At 38.1% G+C, this 21,277-nt stretch overlaps 1 protein-coding gene across 4 annotated transcripts in view; it reads right to left on the bottom strand.

The window, feature by feature from the left end:
- Positions 1-14: 14 nt before the first annotated feature.
- LOC132109935 (C-terminal binding protein 1) overlaps positions 15-21,277 on the bottom strand; it is a 36,790-nt gene continuing 15,527 nt past the window's right edge. For 3 of the 4 annotated variants that reach the window (XM_059516406.1, XM_059516405.1, XM_059516404.1), the window contains 7 exons: positions 9,788-9,932; positions 9,481-9,687; positions 8,310-8,524; positions 8,088-8,218; positions 5,515-5,642; positions 5,220-5,334; positions 15-931 (listed from right to left, as the gene is read on the bottom strand). In XM_059516406.1, the coding sequence (XP_059372389.1) occupies positions 745-931; positions 5,220-5,334; positions 5,515-5,642; positions 8,088-8,218; positions 8,310-8,524; positions 9,481-9,687; positions 9,788-9,932 (1,128 nt within the window). In that variant the 3' untranslated portion in view covers positions 15-744. Of the gene's footprint in view, positions 932-2,344; positions 2,396-5,219; positions 5,335-5,514; positions 5,643-8,087; positions 8,219-8,309; positions 8,525-9,480; positions 9,688-9,787; positions 9,933-21,277 lie in introns of all 4 variants that reach the window. The other variant, XM_059516407.1, reaches the window with a different exon arrangement.

Here is a 21,277-nt window from a genome sequence, read left to right as displayed (position 1 = left end):
GCACAAGACACTTTTTTTTGTTCAAAAACTGAACTTTTCTGTTTACTTTTTAACCTTTAACACATAAGTAATACATGCTCCTAAAATAAAAACATACTGAGTGTAGTTCTTTAAAGTGATGTACTGAATTTTGACTACAAAAGACAAAAAACAATGCACTATGTGGTTTAATTTAAAAGGAAGGGAGGGGGGGAAATCCATTTTCCTGAGAGGGTGTGCAAATCCTGCCTCTTTCGGGGCTTTTAAAATCAAACAAGCGAAACTAATATGCTTTTTGTTATCATATCTATAATCGGGTGGTAAGATGCCTCCCATAATGCTGTTTCAGTTTTTTTTTTTTCATCTACAAACCATTGATCATGTCCTAAAAACTGTACACAAACAGGTTACATTCATGTAATAGCTACTGTTGTTTTAACAATGAAACCCATTAGACAGACAAAATAACAGATAAAAGATCGCCCACTGCACTTGGACAGACTACTATCTAAAACAGCAGGATTTTGCATCAGGGAAAAGTTTGAAATCCACAAGTTTTTCTCTTTTTTGTTGTTTTTTTCCCCCCACTAGATACGTCAGAGAGCGCAGTCCACCACCTTCAGTCTAAGAGTTGGCTACTTCAGAGTCGTGGTTGTTTTTAGTGGCTGGTTCTGAGTCCGGGAGCCTGTTTGTGCTCCTCTTCTTTGGGGTAAAGAAGGACCAGGAGAGTTCTATAGTGGTACGGAGAGCCTTTTTGAGAGGGGGCTACAACTGTTCGTTGGGGTGCTGCTCTCTATCGGGTTCGGCTTTGCCGGTTTGGCCGGGTGACGGGGCGTGCGGAGGGTGGGCTGCGGTGGTCAGGCTGTGGGTGATGGGCACGGTGCTTGGCATGATGCCCTCCACTGGAGGAGGCAGACCCCCTGAAGCTAGGCTCACGACGCTTGGGGGGTACCTGAGGAAGAGGAATAACATTAACGAAAGCACAGCAACGGCCCCTTTTATCCAAAGTGACTTAAAGTGCATTCAGGCTATACATAATTGTTTTTATCAGTATGGAATATACATGGAGGGATACTACAATCTGATTGGATGAGTCACGTTTAAATATATCACACATATGATGTGATTCATTATATCTTATAATCTCAGTTTTTTAAAGGAACACTCCTCTTTTTTTAAGGCTCATTTTCCAACTCCCCTGGCGTTAAACAGCTGTGTTTTACCGTTTTCAAATCCATTCAGCCGATCTCCGGGTCTGGCGGTAGCTTAGCTTAGCATAGAGCATTGAATCTGATTAGACCATTAGCATCTCACTCAAAAATAACCAAAGAGGTTCTATATTTTTCCAATTTAAAACTTGACTCTTCTGTAGTTACATCGTGTACTACAGATGTATCATGTATGCTAAGCTAAGCTAAAAGTGCTCCCGCCAGGGGAGTTGGAAAAGGAACCTAATTTCAAAAGTGTACCTTTAAACTTTTGGGGTTAGTAAGTTTTAAGTAAATACTTTTATTCAGCAAGGATGCATTAAATTGATCGAGGGTAAAGACATGTATAACTTTCCAAAATTCCTATTTCACTCACATAAATGCTTTTGAAATGTATATTCAGTAAAGAACCCTAAAAATTTGCTTTGCCATCGCAGGAATAAATTGCAATTTAAAATATATTACAAAAGACAACAGCTTGATATTTCAAAATTTGTATGTTTTTACGGTATCTTGGATCAACTAACTGCAGACTTGGTGAGCATCAGAGACATCTTTCAAAAACATAAATATATAAAAATGTTACCGCAAAATTCTGAACGTGTATATTAATGAAGCAACTTGCACAGCAACCGTAAACAGTTAAGTTAATGAACCCTAAAACTAAACTTTACGTTTGTGTGTGTGTCTTTTATAAGCTGCGTGTCACAGTGATTTTACCATGGCATGGAAAAAAAAGTTTCTATAAAAACAGGCAAAAGTAATGATGATTTCAAACATTTCTATCGTGAATATGCATTATTTTTATACCCATGACTCTAGAAAAGTTATATATCAAACTGATTCATGAGCAAGTTGTTCACTTGAATTGGTTCTTTCAATTAATCAGTTGAACATATTCACATATTGGTCTCAATGATTCATTAATGATTCATTAGTCGCAATCAAAACTATTTCAAAACTTCTTATTCAGTAATCATAAAAGAATTAAATATCAAAAAATGCCCTGTGTGTCTGTTTTAAAACTTAAAGATTTTGTCAGTAGATATCAATGTCTGTGTTTAATTTCTTGAATATAGTTATTCTATTCTGTTATTATTTATTATTACATATAGTAGGGGTGTAACGGTAAACAAACAAGACGGTTCGGTACGTACCTCGGTTTTGACGTCAGTTCAGTATGATTTCAGTACAGCAGGGGGAAAAAACTAAACATAAAATTGCTTTTTTTATTAAACAGTGGTTTACTGAACAAATTGCTCTTTCTTTAAATAAACTGAATTATAAATGTAAACTTTCCTAAGCGAAAAAAATCTCTACCTAAACTATAGGAGCCCTTTTACATACAATTAACAAAAAAGTCCAAACTTACATTTAATTACTATTTATTTTAAAATATAATAATCAACACTCAAATTGTATACAAACATAAATTTCACATAATGCAATTTTTAAATGAACTTCTACATTTCTATTTGCTGTTGAAATATATTAAATTACACAGTGGCTGTCATAACTTGTTTCATAACATGTATATTTAAACACAAATTAATAATTAAGACATTTTTAACAGGTAAAGTCAAATATAATGAGAACAGAGTCTAATTTTTCTCAAAATGCTCTTCTCTAGACTTAATTTCTCTAGTAAACTAACAAGCTGTGGACACTGATGGCTTGCCTGAGGTAAATGAAATGCTACCTGACATTTTGTTTCCACGGTTAAATTACTGATTGTGTGATTACATACGGCGCGAGATGTTCATTCAGGTTTATTTCACATTACAACTAGTAGTAAAGAGGAAGGGATGATCGTGCTCTGTGCTGCCATTTGAGGCGTAAAACAGCGATATGTCACGCCACAGGAAAGAGCGTCAATTTATTGTTGAAATTTCCTGTAAAATGGACGTAATTTCAAAGGGGAGATTTTGTTTCATTTCAAAAGTAACAATACCAAATATATGTGTACCGTTACACCCCTAATATACAGTAAACATAAATAATACTGGCTACCGTCCATTCTGCACTCTAGATATCATAATGGCCAATGATGAACCCTTATTGCTAAATTAACTGATTATTTTCCCAACATGCATGGCATAGGATTTTCAGAGACTTTACAAGTTATGACATTTGTGACTCTGGACCACAAAACCAGTCTTAAGTATAGGGCTGTAGCTATCGAATATTTTAGTAATCGAGTATTCTACCAAAAATTCCATCGATTAATCGAGTAATCGGATAAAATGTGTTTTTGCATAATTAAAGTGCAATATTAATTATGCAAGAGAAAATAAGACTCCTGGGTCTCTTAAAATTAACAACTAAGTTTCCTTTTTTTTAGAAAAAAAATATTTTTATTTTTTAAATGCATAGAATGCAATGCATACATCAAAAATAAACATTTAATTATTACCCGTTGTTTCTCTGTACTTGTACTGTGAACAATGACAAGAAAGTTGACAGATGAATTAAGTGCATTTAAGTGCCATTCAGTTGGGGTTTTAAATAAAGCATTTTCTGAGATGCACAATAAACATTAAACACATAAGACATTAATTTAATTTATCTTTTAATTATTGAAAATTAACTTAACTTTTTGGTAAACAAAGGGGATTTACTATTAAAAATAAAACATGGAAGAAATGTTGTGTGATTAAACCTTAAAAAAAAAAAATAATGTTGATTTTTATTTTTTTTTTGTAGTAGTAGGCTATGTACATTCTGCTGAACAATAGTCTTTAACCGGACTTTTATTTTGACGGGTTGACGTACCTATACAGTTCTGTGTATGTGATGTGACACTAGTTTTACTCAAATCAAACGGTCAAATGCTCATGAAGTGACTGTCAGAGCAGTTCTGGAGATGTTGTTCATGTGTTCACGTCTTATTTAGTGAGACAGCAGAAGCTGAAACGCGCGCTTCCGTGAGTTTAATGAATGAAGACGCCCTTCTGCTCCATTCATTAACACAGACTAGCAGAACATGCAGGATTCATATTTAAATAGACCGATCCGGCTTAATATTTACAGATATTAGTCCATATCGTGATTTGATGTAAGTGCAATGACCTATTTTTGATTAATTCATTAAGAATTTGGCAAATTCCGTGCCATTCCGCGTTAAATTCCGTTGTTATGACTGGACTCCGCGATTCCCTCCTCGTTTTCTGCATCGCCCTAGTTGTGGTATGCCAGCTCTATCTTGCAATGGACACATGCCACGACGTTCTCTTTACGTTTGCCCGCGCGCTCAAATCAAAACACTGCTGACTCCTTGCAGTATGCGACTTCGGACGCAGCGCTTGTGTCTCCTTTCGCTTTCTGTGTGACGTAACGAGTTGTCACATAAAAAAAATCATTGCGAAAGAACCTGACGTGAGATTTAAAATAAATTAAAAGAAGCTTCGAGGCAGAGGAATTTGTCTCGATCATTTTTTGTAATCGAGTTACTTGAGGAATCGTTTCAGCCCTACTTAAGTGTCAATTTTTCATCTGAAACATCATCTGAAAGATGAATAGATAAGCTTTCCATTGATGTGTGGTAAATTAGGATCAGACAATATTTAGCAGAGATACAACTATTTGAATATCTGGAATCTGAGGGTGCAAAATCTAAATACTGAGAAAAAGGCCTTTAAAGTTGTCCAGATGAGCACATTACTAATCAAAAATTAAGTTTTTATATATTTATGGTAGGAAATGTACAAAATATCTTCATGGAACATAAATGATTTTTGGTATAAAAGAAAAATCTATAATTTTGACCCATTTTTGGCTATTTCTACAAATATATCCCGGCGACTTAAGACAGAGTGCTCCAGAGTCACATATATTAAAGAAAGATTAGAAGAGTTTTCTAATAACATGAAATAAGACCAGGAGCATGTATTGAGTATCCCAAAGTGTTGATTTTAACCATTTCTGTGCAAATACAAAACAACAGCACCACCTGTATCCTACATTCAGTTACAAATGTTACGAATGTAGGATACAGTTATGAATATGAATGAATTATTCAGTAGTCTGTTGTACCTGTAGGCTCCATTGAGTTCTGGATGAACCACAGTGGGGTCCAAGCCGGCCCAGTGCGTGGTCTGTGTGAGGAACTCTTTGTTGACGCAGTTCTTGAGGCTGTCTGGAATGCGACCTGGAGGAGGAAAACACCTTCATTACAGCAAACCCTGAGTCACTGATCACAGCACATCAAGCTGCAATGAGAGAACGAGGATTTCACTCGGCTGATGAAAGAGGTCAGACACCCAGCGCTCTCCAATCATTTGACGAACGCAGTAGAGAGTGTTGCTGATAGTGTCGTGTGCTGACGTACCGGTGATAGCCCGACGGATCTCACGCGCCGCCTCCTCGCGCATCTCAATGGAGGCCTGCTCGCTGTACCACGCCGCGTGAGGGGTGCAGATCAGGTTGGGCGCATCTTTAAGAGGACCTTGGCTAAAACTGACACACACATACAGCTGTATAAGAGTCTGAGGTGAGAACAGCCTCAGTGTAAGAACATTTCACAAGTGTGACAAATATGCAAAAAATTAAAATAACACTTTTTACACCATTGTGTGTGTGTGTGTCTGTTTGTGTGTGTATATATATATATATATATATATATATATATATATATATATATATATATATATAAAACCCTAACCATTAAACCATTAGAATTAATAAAAAGGAACATTTAAAAAGAGGATAATGAGATAATTTATCAATGATTTACTGCCATTGTGTGAATAGTATGTATGATAAAATGTACTATACTACTAATTACGAGTACTTAATTTTTGTAATCCAGACACTACATGTAATCAGTTACTACCTAGCGCATTTGATGCAACCTTTATGTCATTTTACATTGCATGCAGTTGCTGTCAAACAGTCTAGTCTATTAGAACGGCCCTAAAATTCAACATCTGAGGGCAAATAATTACCTATAGTTTATCAATATCACCCAAGCAAGAGTACTACTTTTGTCTGAGTATCTATACAACAGTAGAAAAAACAAGAAGTTAATTCTGTGTTACATTAACTATATATTATATTGCTCCAAACAAACCCAAAGTGCAACTGTTGTGCGTCTCTGAGCAACAATATTAAAAAAAAAACATTGTTTATAATCTCTGCACAGGAGAGACTAGGTGTTGTTTCTCAACAAAAGGAAGTATATGGGTATCAGCAAAAAATATATTGAAAAATACAGAATATCAGCAAAAATCCAATATTGTGCATCCCTAAAATAATTTAAACTAATTAATTGGCACATATGATAATTAACTGCATTTCAGACCTAACTGGCAACTGAATAATTAAATAAATAACTGAAAATAAATAAAAAAATGTAAATATTATTATTAAAATAAGCTGAAGCAATGAAATTAAATAAAACAAAATTTAAATTTAAATTAAAAAGAAATTAAAGATAAATAGTAATATAAAAAACACTAATAAAAATGACAAAAGCATTAAACTGGAATTACAATGAAAACTGATACGAAAATATTAGTGAAAATTATAATAGTATATACATACTAAAATAACACTGGTTTTCACAATTGTTATGAGAGCAATTTAACCTCATTTTCGAAAGTGTACCACTTTTTATGGTGTATTTCTTACTGCTGCTTGTCTCATTTGAAACTGCCTTTGGGAAACACACTCTCTGCAGATATTTGTAGCAAACAGATGCATGTATTGTGGGTTTGAAACTAGGGCTGGGACAACGCGTCGAGGTCATCGATGACGTCGACGCAAAAAATACGTCGACGCAAAATATGCGCATCTGTTTTTATTTCTCTAAAAAACGTTTGCAAAACGTTTACCTTATGTGCGCTGAATATACGCGATGGCTGGTTCAACAATCTGTCCAACGTTATATAACCAATCCAGGGGTTTTTCTGCATTGATCTTTTTTTTTTGGCGGGTGTCAAAGCCTTATTTGATCGGTGAGTGACAATGACAGAGCGAGAGAGAGCCCCGGCTGCGCGCGCACTCACAGTCTTCAAACAACACAAGCGCTTCTTGCTCTCTCTCTCCCTTGTGCAAAATCAAAATCATTAAACACGATAGAAAAAGGGCGAAACACCAAAGTTTCACGCGCAGTTTCACTCACAGTCTTCAAACTACACGAGCGCTCTCTCTCTCTCTTCCCCCACCCCTCGTGAATATTAACCAAAATCATTAGACATGATAGAAAAAGGGCGGAACGCCAAAGTTTCACGTGGAGCAATCGGAGATTTTTTTTTCTCCATGACAGGCTGCTGGCTCCCACTGTTAAAATTTTTTTTTTTTTTTGGAAAAGCACATTGGTTACTGTATTCTTTTAATTGCTCTAAACAAGTATTTTGGGTGACCTTTTTTATTGAATGCTATACATCAAGTTGTTGTTATTTTCATCTGAAAGAAGAACTTTTTTTCAGTAAGCTAGGCCCTATGTGTTCAGTAAGCTTGTTTCAGTAAGCTATGTGTTTTCAAGGCTTCAAGGTTTTATTGAATGCTATCTCTATACAAGTGCAAAGTAATGCATTCTTAGTCAGTCTTTTATTTTGTAATTTTAAGAGCAATAAACATATATTGCAATGTTAAGGAATTCATGTTTTTTTCATTCAGATATGTAAATCAACATGTATAAATTGTTAGTAGTCAATTAATGGGGAGATAATCGAAATCGAATCGGCCCGAAAAAATTAATCGTTCGATTAATCGATGCATCGGAAAAATAATCGCTAGATTAATCGTTTAAAAAATAATCGTTTATCCCAGCCCTATTTGAAACCAAATAACATTGCAAAAAAAAACAGGGTATGGAACAGAAATGTGTTTTGGAGCAAGCGATCCATCCTAATGTCAAAATAACACGATTGTTGAACATCCCATGTTGCTGTTATTCACCTGAAGGGCTCGGTCTCATGGACGTCCAGGGCTGCTCCCCGTATTCTGCCCTCTTTCAGAGCCTGGGCCAGAGCCTTCTCATCCACCAGACCTCCACGCGCCGTGTTCACGAGGAAGGCACCCTGACGCATCTACGGTCAACACACAGTAATGATGATAAACAGTTGTTTGTCCAGGGCATGTATGTTCTTGTGCTTGTGAGTGGCTGCAGGCGGCCTTCACCTGTTTGATGGTGAAGTCGTTGATGAGATGGTGGTTGTGCTCGTTGAGGCTGCAGTGTAAGGTGACGCAGTCGCTGTGGAAGAGCAGGTCCTGAAGGGTGTTGACTCTCTGCAGCCCCAGGGCTCGCTCCGTCCCATCAGACAGGTACGGGTCGTAGAAGATCACGTTGAAGCCGAATGCTTTGGCCCTCAGTGCAACCGCCTGTCCAACACGCCCTGAGAGCAGACATATCACTTGTATGAGAGGACCTTTTTTGAATTACATTAGTTCAATGCCAGTCACTGTCATGGCAAAATTACAATTCAAAAAAAAAAAAAAACAGGTTTTATTAAAATGTGTGTAGTTATGTGAATTTTCCTACAGCCTGGGAAGGAGGGTGGAGTATTTAAAAATCCCAATATTACTGTATGAGTCCTTATGAGCCTCTGTGAGGTTTCTTTTATCGTTTTGATTTGTAATTTTAAGCAAAGGGGTGTTAAGCAATTAATTGAGTTATATTATAGCTGTATTATTTATACAGCTTGTTTTATGTATTATTTCTTCTGTGTAACAGTTTGTGCTCAGGAAGACTTTTTTTAACATTTTTGAAAGAGGACTCTTGTGCTCTACAAGACTGGATTTATTTAACTTGAAATACAGAAACAACAATAATATTATGAAATGTTATTACTATTTAAAATAACGGTTTTCTATTTGAATATACTTTAAAATGTAATTTATTCCTGCGATGCAACCTGAATTTTTACCTGAATCAGTTGTACTGCTTAATATTTTAATGAACCTGTGAGATTTTATATATTATATAAATGATCATTTTTTGTGGCTGCATTAGTCCACAGACCAGCAGAAAAAATCCTAATTGATGAGAGATGAATTCTGTAATGATGACAGAAATGTAGATCACATTAACAATAGCTTCCTCTCTGTTATCTTCACAGCTCCATAAACAGAATTTCAAATGTTTTGGGGTTTTTTCTGTCTGAATCAGTGTATTCAGATTTACTCACCCCTAAAAAGCACATAAGAACAAAACAAACAGCAGCTGGTTACTTTATATCTCATTCAGAGGATCTCTTTCTGTCTAAGTGGGCGGTTCTTGGCCAGAATACACAGTGAAGTGGATCAGACTTCATGTCTAGAGTCAAGCGTCTGGCTATGCGAGACAACACACCTAGACCAATGATCCCCAGCGTCTCTCCTCTGATCCGGGCCGCCCCAGACGCCACCTCCCGGATCTGTTCTGCGCTCTGGACCCGCGTGCCCTCCCGGAGAGCCTGGTGCAGCCAGGTGGTGCGTCGGTACAGGTTTAGGATGTGACACATGGTGGAGTCTGCCGTCTCCTCGACTGAAGCTGCTGGCATGTTGCAGACTGCTATTCCTGCGGATGAGGATGGGTTACAGTCAGACTCTTCATACAGCAAACACACACACTGTTGTGCAATGTGTGGGATGTCACAGAAAACCTTCTTAACCATTACCTAAGTCTCCAGCAGACTTTATGTCGATATTATCAAAGCCGCTCCCAATGCGGACAATTATACGAAGTGCTTTGAACTTTTCCAGGTCCTCCCTCATCAGGGTGATGGTGTGGTACATGAGAGCACCCACTGCTTCATTTAATACCTGAGAGAGGGGACACAAAGTACAGTCAGTCTGTGCAAAGAAGACAGCTCTCAAACTGAGAGAAAGTTCAAGCATCTCCTAGAGCCTTCTTAAATATAAAAATTAAGAATTTGTTCCCCCAACATAAATATTTGTTACCCTGTTTTAGTAAATCATGAGCATGTTGTGCCTGGTTAAAATGAGAGAACAGATGGGGGGCGCTCTATGGCAGCAAAGCAGTAAGACGTGTTTGGCAGGGCTCCTGTCATGCTTACCTAATGTAGTAGGGCTGGGCGATATGGAGTAAAAAATATATCTCGATATATGATATATATCTCGATATATGATATATATCTCGATATCTTTACAGGAAAAATAACCCCCTAAAAGCCAAATATTACATGTTTAGGACCCTATGAAATGTTTTCTTTTTTTCTTCACCATATGTTTTATTGTTATCTAATTCTGTGTTTAAGCAAGTGTAATTATTTAAATGCATAAAAACAACTTTATTTGTTACATTTTTTTCTTAAAATAGCCTTATGTGAAATGTTTTTTCCCCTCTGAAATTCTGTGTATTCACATTTTTCTGGTTATCAAATGAAGGCATAAACATTCATTTAATTTATCTTTTAATTATTGAAAATTAAGCAAACTTTATTTTTTGGTAAACAAAGGGGATTTACTAGTAAAAATAATACATGGAAGAAATGTTGTGTGATTATTCCTTAAATTATGTTTGTTTCATTTTAATAGTAGTAGTAGTAGGCTTTCTACATTCTGCTGAACAATAGGCTAGTAATAGATTTCTGGCAAATACTTTTATTTTGACAGGTTTACCTTTACAGTTCGGTGTATGTGATACTACAGTCTATGATGTGATATGACGCTAGTTTTACTCAAATCAAACGGTCAGATGCTCATGAAGTGACTCTCAGTGCAGTTCTGGAGATGTTGTTCATGTGTTCACGTCTTTATTTAGTGAGAGGGCAGAAGCTGAAATCACCGGAGTGTCAAGCGCGCTTCCGGGTTTGCGTTTTCTGCATCGCGGAAATCATAGGGCCCTACAGTAGACATCTGCCTGCTGTTCGCCCGACGCCTTAAAACCATAGACTGTATAAAAACATGGACGTAGTGTCCGTGACATCACCCGTAGACTCCTGAAGTGTGTTTTTGAAGCCTAAAGTGTGTAGAGCGGGCCGTCGCCATCTTGGCAGCGCGTCACTGCGCGACTCTCCCGGACAATCAAAAATGGGCAAAAAGGCGGGAGCTAGTTGCTGTAGCCACACCCACCTAGCACGACGGCAGTGTCAGCAGCGGCAATCCACCTGTCACTCAAGTGGCTACGCCCTTAATTATGCAGAACTTTAAGTCTTAATATAATTTAAACGGATGAGTTATAAAAAAATTAACCCCCCTCACAGTTGTCATGAAGGGCAAAATTAGCTATTTAGACCAAAATCATTTTTTGAACCAGGCTGTAAATATGTTTTTTCCTGCTGTAAAATTGGGCATTTTAACATGGGGAGTCTATGGAACTGACTCCCTTTTGCAGCCAGCCTCAAGCGGCCAGTCGATGAATTGCAGTTTTAGTCACTTCCTTATTGGCCTCACGAGAGAGAGCGGGAGGTTGGCGCCTGCTTAAAACCGATGTATCTCCATACAATGGAGCCAGTTGTCTTTTTTAATACTAGTTCTGCAGCCTCCGGGCTGGTTGCGGACGCCGCCATTTTTAAGAGACAACACACGAGGGGAGGGGGAACAAAATCAAGGAGGCGGGGGGCGAGCACAGCACAGAGAAGACAAACAAGCAAAGTGGCGGAATCAGAATTAAATATAAACAATATATCGATATATACGATATGTCCATATCGTGTTTAAAAAATATTTCTCGATATATTTTAAATATCGAGATATCGCCCACTCCTATAATGTTGTGTTTTTTTCTTAAAGTATTATTTCAAAACTCGATGCCAGAAACTTTAGTATTGGACTCTCTTGTTAAGTCGACTCTAAAAACTACGAAAATGGCGACAAATCTCAGAAAATACAAGTACACAGGACCTGCGGGCAATAGGCCGAACACCTCCTCGGACCGGAATGTTTGTAAGGCCATGAGTGAATCGGCTCCACCCTCACCAAATTACAGCGAAATGGATACGTCTGGTTTGAAGTCTGAAATACTTCTCGCACTAAAGTCTGATATTTTAGCAGTGATTAAATCAGAACTGAAGGATGCCCTTGCAGAAGACTTTGACTTTCTTAAGAGTGAATTACAAGCGGTGAAATCTGAAATAATAAACAGCACCGCGGCGCTTCGCTCAGAGTTAGACCAAGTCAAAGCGAGTGTCAACGATATAGAGGGTGGTTTATCTAATTGGTCGGATGAGGTTGTCGCCCAACAGAGTACAGTGGGTGAGTGGAAATCGGAACTAAAGGAGCTAAAGATGAAATGTGAGGACATGGAGGGCCGAATGAGGAGGTGCAACATGCGGATTCTCGGCGTTCCCGAGACACCGGATTCCAGCTCATCCATAGCAGTCGCCAAGATGCTAACTGAAGTGCTACAGCTTGAGAAAGAGCCACTGATTGATCGCTCGCATTGTACACCAGGACAAAAGAAACCAGGCGGTAAACCAAGAGTAATTGTTGCTAAGTTACACTATTATCAAGACTGTGTGGAGATTCTGCGCCGTGCACGTACTCGTGGCCCACTTCGTTTCAATGATGCGCATATCACAATTCTTCCTGACTACACTGCAAGTGTGGCCAAAGCCCGGGCAGCGTTCACAGATGTGAAGAAGCTTCTTCGAAACTAACAGGGTGTTCGCTACGGATTACTTTTTCCGGCACGACTTCGTATCACCCACGGAGAAGAAGACAAAGAATTTGTTGATCCATACAAGGCCATGGCTTATGTGAAAGAGAATATTATCTTGGCGACAGATGACAGACATTGACTGTGAACCGGGTTTCCCTTAGCCTGCATACTTTTCAGGTTGTATTGTCACAATTGTTTTATATCCCGAAATATGTACATTGTCAGCATACAGAAAACGTTTTCTAGGGGATGGTAGTAGACTACTTTGTTTACAACTAACTAACTTTGGAGGGTCAACATTTGCATTTATATTATTTTCGTTGCGACTACTACTGTATCACTTTTTTTGTTGTTGTTTTTTTGGAGATTTCTTTTCTAATTATATCTGGGAGCTAGTCGGGAGCCCTAGCAGTTAAGAGTTATGTTCCTCAATACAAGCACTATAATGTGTGTATCTTTTTGTTGTGACGTTTTGTTTTCTCCTGGTTCTTGTAGGAGAAGGGGGTGGGATTATACTGGATCTGTATACCATGGGGTTGTTTCTTGTCAGTATCTTATGTGTGATCCTTTGGATCTGTATATATCATTTTACACAGTTTTAACATGGCTAACAGAAAAGGTACTAGTGTACGAATCAATCAAATTGTTTCAATCAAATTTTCACTCTAGATCAAGAGGAGTGGCCATCATGATTGGGAAACACATAAAATTCACTGCTTCTAGTGTACATACAGACTCTGCTGGGCGATTTGTTCTCGTTGTAGGGAAACTGTACACACTTCCAGTTGTCTTAGTCTCGGTTTATGCACCAAACTGGGATGATTATACCTTTTTTAACACATTATTTTCACATATGCCAGATATGTCAACACACAGTCTCATAATTGGTGGAGATACTAATTGTGTGCTCTCATCTTTAGATCGGAGTGCAGCCGGAAAAACAACCCTTACTAAGTCTGTGTAGCAGATATGACCCGAATCAGACAAATTAAAGATTCAATCAGAACTGTGGTTGAAACATGAGCCAAATTCCTCAGGAAGGCAACCAGAGGTCACAAAACATTCTGTGCCACAAGTCCCAAGCAAGATAACCAACCAACCAACCCTTTCACAGAACAGCTTTCAACATTAACACCACTAGAACAATTATTGACAATTTCAATTCGGAGAAGAGATTGTCAAATTTGGCCCAATTAATTGAGATGCAACGCCGGAAATCACATTTAAACCCATGAGAGTTGCACACAATATCCTTAAACACTTCCCCCACCTAGCAGAACCAGACTGAAATTCCTAAGTGGGGGGGGGGGGGTCATTTGAACCTCTGGTCTCCACAGAAATCTTTGTCAGATAATGACAAAGAAACTGTCTTTTCTACATGTATATGGACCAAAATGAACTCAAAAAGACTTATAAATGAATATCAGTCCATCGCTTCACTTCATATTCATTTATATGTAACCCACACATTTGACTACCATGTTATAATCACTTATTGTGTATGTCTTTTAATAACTACTGGATAGCTTAAGGATACATATTCATGTTTCATATGTATGTGCTTGAATCTGCTTGCTTGAAACAGTCATGACCATCAGTTATTTGTCAAATGTATCATATTCTTGTTATAGGAATCATGTCCAAAATTAGACCCTGCAAGAGCGGGAAAATTCGGACCACATGCTTGATAAGATAACATATGATTTATGATACCCCCGAGCCAAGAGAATATCTGATTGGTCAATACAACATTTGAGGTGTGGCCAACAGGCCAGTTTAAATACTTAGGACACCATAAAATCTTGCTTTTAGTTTTTAGCTATGCTTCTTAGCTTTTGCTATTAGTCATGTTTGCTTTTAGTTTTAGCCTTGCTTCTGCTATCAGTCATGCCTGCTTTTAGCTTTTAGCTTTGCTTCCTAGCTTTAGCTTTTAGCCATGCTTTAAACGTTCTTTGAGCGCGGTTCCAGCGTGCTTCAGCCTGCACGCCTGCTGCTACTTAGCCACGATAAGAAGAAACATCACCTAGTCTCGGCAAACTTTACTTCTTTTCTTTTCCGTTTGAGAGTTTTGTGTTCTGAGTTAAGTTTTGTAACGCCGTGTCTGACCTCGACTGCCCGTTCAACTTCAACCAGCCCACACAACTCTGCATCTTCAGCATTTTTTTTTCTCCATGACAGGCTGCTTGCTCCCACTGTTAAATTTTTTATTTTTATTTTGGAAAAGCACTCTCTGTATTAGCTTAAAGCCCTAAAGTTTACATTGGTTACTGTATTCTTTCAATTGCTCTAAACAAGTATTTTGGGTGAACTTTTTTATTGAATGCTATACATCAAGTTGTTGTTATTTTCATCTGAAACTAGAACTTTTTTTCAGTAAGCTAGGCCCTATGTGTTCAGTAAGCTTGTTTCAGTAAGCTATGTGTTTTCAAGGCTTCAAGGTTTTATTGAATGCTATGCTCTATACAATTGCAAAGTAATGCATTCTTAGTCAGTCTTTTATTTTGTAATTTTAAGAGCAATAAACATATATTGCAATGTTAAGGAATTCATGTTTTTTTCATTCAGATATGTAAATCAACATGTATAAATTGTTAGTAGTCAATTAATGGGGAGATAATCGAAATCGAATCGGCCCGAAAAATTAATCGTTAGATTAATCGATGCATCGAAAAAATAATCGCTAGATTAATCGTTTAAAAAATAATCGTTTATCCCAGCCCTAGTCTTAAACTGCCGATCTTGTTACTGTGCTAATTGATAGTGTTTTCACTATAGTTTGGATATTAATATCCAGCGCATATTTGATGTTAAACGGCTCGTTCAGTGAATCGCAGGGCGTCTCAGTGATCAGCCGTGAAACAGTGATTCTGTTCAAATTCCCTTTAAAATCTTAAATGATTCCCTTTGAGCTAAATTGACCTGTTTCCCTTACATCTGCACAGTCGATCAAATCATTTCTGGAAACGTATGGTGTGGCGCTTTCGCAATCCTACCTCGAGGGCATATTCATTCTTCTCCTCTGTTCATAAGACGTTCTCCCGAATTGATTTTTTTTTTCATCAACAATCGAATTCTACACTTAGTGAGGGAATGTGACTATGGCGCCATAGTCATTTCAGACCATGGGCCCCTCAGTATGAAATTGTGTTTTTCAGATTCACAATCAAGATTTAACACTTTACTACTTTCAGATGAGAATTTTGTCTTTTTTTTTAAGGGCAGAAATTTAATTCTTCTATGGTCTGGGAGTCCTTAAAGGCTTATTTAAGGGGTCAGATAATCTCATATTGTGCTAACAAGAAGAGGAGAAGCTCTGAACGGTTAAAATTGTTGACAGACGAGATATTACTTGTGGACAGGGAATATAGCCATTCCCCTTCGCCAGATTTAGTCAAGAAAAGTATGTCACTTCAAACTGAATTTAATATTCTGTCTACCAAACAGGCCAAGTACCTGATTTCTAAGTCAAGGCATGGGTACTATGAACATGGTGAGATGGTGGGGAGTCTGCTTGCACATCAGCTACACCAGAGATCAGTTACTCAAAATATTCCAGCTATAATCAATGACCAAGGTAATCAACGTTCAGACAATGAGAAAATTAACTCATGTTTTAGTCAGTTCTTCAATTAGAGACATGCAAAGTCCCCTGGACCAGATGGCTTTCCGGCCGAATTTTTCAAGAAATTTTCAGAACCGCTGTCTCCCTTATTACTGTCAGTTTTCAATGAGTCTTCTGTAATCTTGTCACTTCCAGTATCTATGCATCAAGATATCATCTCTTTACTACTTAAAAAGGATAAAAACCCTCTAAATTGTAGTTCAAACTGGCCTGTGTCGCTTCTGAATGCGGATGCCAAGATCTTCGCAAAGGTCTTGGCAAAGCGCCTTGAGAGGGTAGTTCCCACTGTTGTTTCACCTGACCAGACAGGGTTTGTGAAAAATCGCCAATCCTTTAATATTAGACGACTGTTTGGTGTGTTGTATGCTCCCACTTCGCCCGGCCACAAAGACGATGAGGTGATACTTTCCCTTGATGCTGAAAAAGCATTTGGCCAGGTTGAGTGGGGTTCTCTCTTTAAGACTTTAGAAATATTTTAAATTTGGCTCTAAATTTATACCATGTATAAAATTGCTTTATTCTTCGCCAATGGCAGCGGTACGTACCAATAATAATATATCCAGCTATTTTTAATTACAACTAGGTACACGGCAGGGATGCCCGCTCTCGCCCCTCTTATTTGGGATTGAACCTTCGGCTATTGCCGTAAGGCAGAGATTAGTCATTAAAGGTATAAATCGTATGGGCTTTGTGCATAAGGTCTCTCTTTATGCCGATGACACACTCTTGTTTATTTCGGACCCTCTGTCTAGTATCCCTGAGTTATTGATTTTACTTGGTAAATTTGGGAGAATTTCTGGCTATAAGGTTAATGTTCAGAAAAGCGAGATGATGCCTGTGACCTCTCTTGAAGGGAAACTTACTGGCAAAGTCCCATTTAAAGTTAGTTTGGAAAAATGTAAATATCTGGGTATTTGGATAACACGCAATTTTAAGAACCTTTATAGGACTAATTATTATACTTTGTTGGCAAATCTTAAAAAAGACATTGCTCGTTGGGAATCCTTGCCTCTTTCCCTGGGGGGAAGGATTAATTTAGTCAAAATGATTATCTTACCTAAATTTCTTTACTTGTTCCAAACCCTGCCAGTTTTTCTTTCTAAATCATTCTTTTCCATCCTGAATAGCCAGCTATCATCTTTTGTTTGGAATAAAAAGCATCCAAGGATCAACAAAAAGATATTACAACAGCCCCGTAATTTGGGGGGCATGGCACTTCCTAATTTCATGTACTATTACTGGGCAGCTAATATTAGAGCGTGGTTGTATTGGTTGAGAAGGGACACTTCTCTACCAAGCTGGGTGACTTTGGAGAGGGCCTCAATTACATCCAGCTCTCCTACAGCATTGCTCTGCTCTCGGTTACTCTTTGAACAATCAATTTCAACATTAACCCAGTTATTGTCCACACAGTTAAGATTTGGAATCAATGTAGATGGTCTTTTGGTTTTACCGGGTTATTGTTTGCTGCCCCTGTTTCAAATAACCACATGTTTATCCCTTCGGTAACTGATGAGGCTTTTAATAGTTGGGCTTTGAACGGACTACGTTCACCTTATAATCTGTACATTGATAATAAGTTTGCCTCATTTGAACAACTGGTAGAGAAATTTAATAAAAAAAATCAAAAAAAAAAAAAAATCACAGTTTTTTAGATATTTGCAATTGAGAAATTTTGTTATGGCCAATTCTGATTGTTTTCCTCAGTGTCCAGCTCAGTCCCTTGTGGATAAGATATTTGACTGTAGGATAGACACTAAACAGGTCTTGAGCAGGATTTACACACTGCTCAGTTCATACCATGAGACCAGTCTGGACTTTCTGAAACACAGGTGGGAATCTGACTTGGATGAAGACATATCGGACGTGGTCTGGCGAAAGGTCATACAAAACATTCTCTCATCTTCTGTGTGTCTGAGACATGCTGTTTAAAGTAGTACACCGTCTGCATTGGTCCAAAGACAAACTGTCCAAGATAACGTTGGACTTGGATCCTGCAAGTGATCGTTGCAAACAAACCCCTGCTACACTTCACATGTTTTGGACTTGTTCAAAACTTCATGGATATTGGCTATCTATTTTTGATGCATTTTCCAAAATATGTGGAAAAACTGTGCACCCATGCCCTTTGAATGCATTATTTGGGGTGATCAAAGTGGATGCTTCTTTTAGCAGGTACCAGGTGAACATGATCGCTTTTTGCTCTTTGCTAGCTAGAAGACCTATTTTGTGTAGGTGGAAGGATTCATGCCCAACAACATATGGACACTGGATTAGAGAGGTCATGTGGCATACACATTTGGTAAAGATTAGATACAGTGTTAAAGGGTCGGTTGAGAAGTTTTATAACATGTGGATGCCATTTATGTTTTACTTTGAAAGTGTGTCAACTGACAATTTTGTATAACTGTTTACACAAACCTGTGTTAAGAATTGTATGATGTTACCTAGAGGCCTGACTACTGTTTACATCTCTTATTGATCCAGTATGGGGTGGGGGGGTGGGTGTTATTTGTTGCTGTGTCAATTTAAATGTGAAACTGAAATTAAAACAATAAAAAGACTCAGAGAACAAAGTAGTACAATATACCCACAATTTACCAAAACGAAGGAATGGATTCTTAATATGGCGCAACCAGGGGTTAAAGTGGAAAAAAATCCTGAGCCTGAACTTTTTTTTGGGGGGGGGGGGGGGGGGGGTGTGTTTGGAGAGAAACTCCACTCCTTCACAGACAGACTTAATTCAAATATTGACGATAGTAACAAAAATACAGTAACAAGAGCTTAAAGTGCTTAAAAAAATGGTAAACAGACTGAGATAGACGTGAATCTCTTCAATGATTATGTTTGGCACCATTTATTTAAAAGTACTATGTCAAATAAACTTCTAAACAATAACAAGTGCTTAAATAATTAAGTGCTCAACGTGCTTAAAGAACTGAACTGCTAAACTGAATATTAGAAGTGAAATCAAGGCTATTATCACTTTTTTTTCTGGGATGTAACTCGCATGTTGATTTGAAACCAACAGGCTAGTGAACGCTTTTTTTGTCTTCTGCCAGTTTTCTACACAGGGTGACCAGTGGCTGCGAAATTCTGAATGACAAATCATTTTCTGCTATAAATGTGCACACACGTATTTTTTTAATCGCAGACATGGTCAGTCATAGACAACGGTGTGTCAGCTAATAGTTGCTCCCGGCTATAGAGACCTGCACTCCCGCGGGAGTGCGGCGCGGGACCCAGCGCCACCGAGTGCGGCGCGGGACAATATTTGACGGGTGAATGCGGACGCGGGCGGCAAGATATTATTGTGTGCGGGTTGGGGGAAAATAAAATTATTTGCGGGACTTCCGCAAAGTGTAAATATCTAACAAAATAAAGGAACTAGAAACAAATAGACCTTTATATATAATAAAATAATAGACTTTGCGGAATGGGAGGATGCGGCGTCGTGGTAAGTTTGAGTGCACGGGCAGCGGCTCTATGACCAGAGTCTGGTGCTGCGTTACAGGCAGGTTTTAGCTCGCAAGTCACTATTTCAAACTACGACTAACGACTTTGTACCGTTCCAAGCAAGTCACGCCAAACTTTCTGAGCGCAAGGAAATTTTGCTAGATTATTAATTTTATTGCAACGTTACATTGTCCTAAAATCTATTTTTCAACGTGTACCACTTGCATAAACACTGCATCTGTAGGCAGTATTATCCGTAGGCGCTGTTGTTTCGCATGCTGTGTGACGTCAGAACTCAAGAGTACATCGATCTAGTACGAGTTCACGGGTGGGAAGTCACGGGTTTGACTGCCGTTCCAGTGCACTTTCACAGGTTTAAGGTTGGAAAAACACGGGTTACGGGTTGCCTGGAACGCGACATAAATCATAACGAGCAAGCACTTTCTTACCGCTGCTGGCATACAGTAGCTTCCTCGAGCAAATCATGCAGAAACAAGCCCCGGGCTCTCTCAGTTTCTTGCACCAACTGCCAAAAAGCGCCATTTATTTTTGAGTCCTTTATCTATTGCTAGGAGTCTAGGACATCATCCCAAGGCTTCATAAACTTCCGCTCCATTTTTGTTTTCTCCGACAACGCTAACGTGACATTGACGTATGAGCGTCAATCATCCTGTGTTGCAAGGACACGCCCTTCTCTGCTTCTGATAGGCTTGTAACGTTAGTTAAAGCTGCGTTCCTCTCATATGATTGGTATAAGAAATAAATTGACTCGAAAATATTAAACTGCATCTGCAGGCTCTCAAATATTATATTATTATTTTTTTCCTCACGGCCACACGCCGGAGATCCGGCACGGTGCCGGAATACTTTAAGCCCTGCGCAACAGTTTAACTGAAACGAGGGAAGAAATTAATAAGTCATGGTAATGAATATAAATATAGGTCATGTCTCTATTATATATTTATTAAAAGATTAAAATGCTGATAGTGTGAGTTAATTCATTATTATTATCTCATTATATAGTATTAATATGCAGACCATCACAGGCTCACACTGGTCAAGAAGCTGCAATGAAATTATATTATATTATATTATATTATTGTTTGCATTATATATTTTTAGCATTTTTATTTGCACACATACTGGAAAGTTCAGAAAAAATATGATATAATTACATTTCTTTATTTTTTATATTAATTTTGGTGTCCTTTTTTCCCTTTTTTAAAAACATGACTATATAGATTTATTAATATTAACTTTTTAGTCAGTTATTTTACTTCAAATGTAAGCTAACTGAAAAATGTTACTTTGGCGACTAGCTGAAAAAGATAATAAAAATAATAACCTGGTGAGACCTGAGACCGTGGGGATGTGTTAAATTGTCATGAACTAATTATGCACTCCAGGATCATGTTTTTACATTGTTAATCTGATTAGAAAATCCCGAGGTAGAGGGAAACTCTTTAG

The sequence above is a fragment of the Carassius carassius genome, chromosome 29 (genome assembly GCF_963082965.1).
Source record: "Carassius carassius chromosome 29, fCarCar2.1, whole genome shotgun sequence".
In the NCBI taxonomy this organism is placed as follows: Eukaryota; Metazoa; Chordata; class Actinopteri; order Cypriniformes; family Cyprinidae; genus Carassius; species Carassius carassius.
The sequence above is the reverse complement of the archived record's forward strand: the minus strand, read 5'-3'. Positions and strand labels throughout refer to the sequence as shown.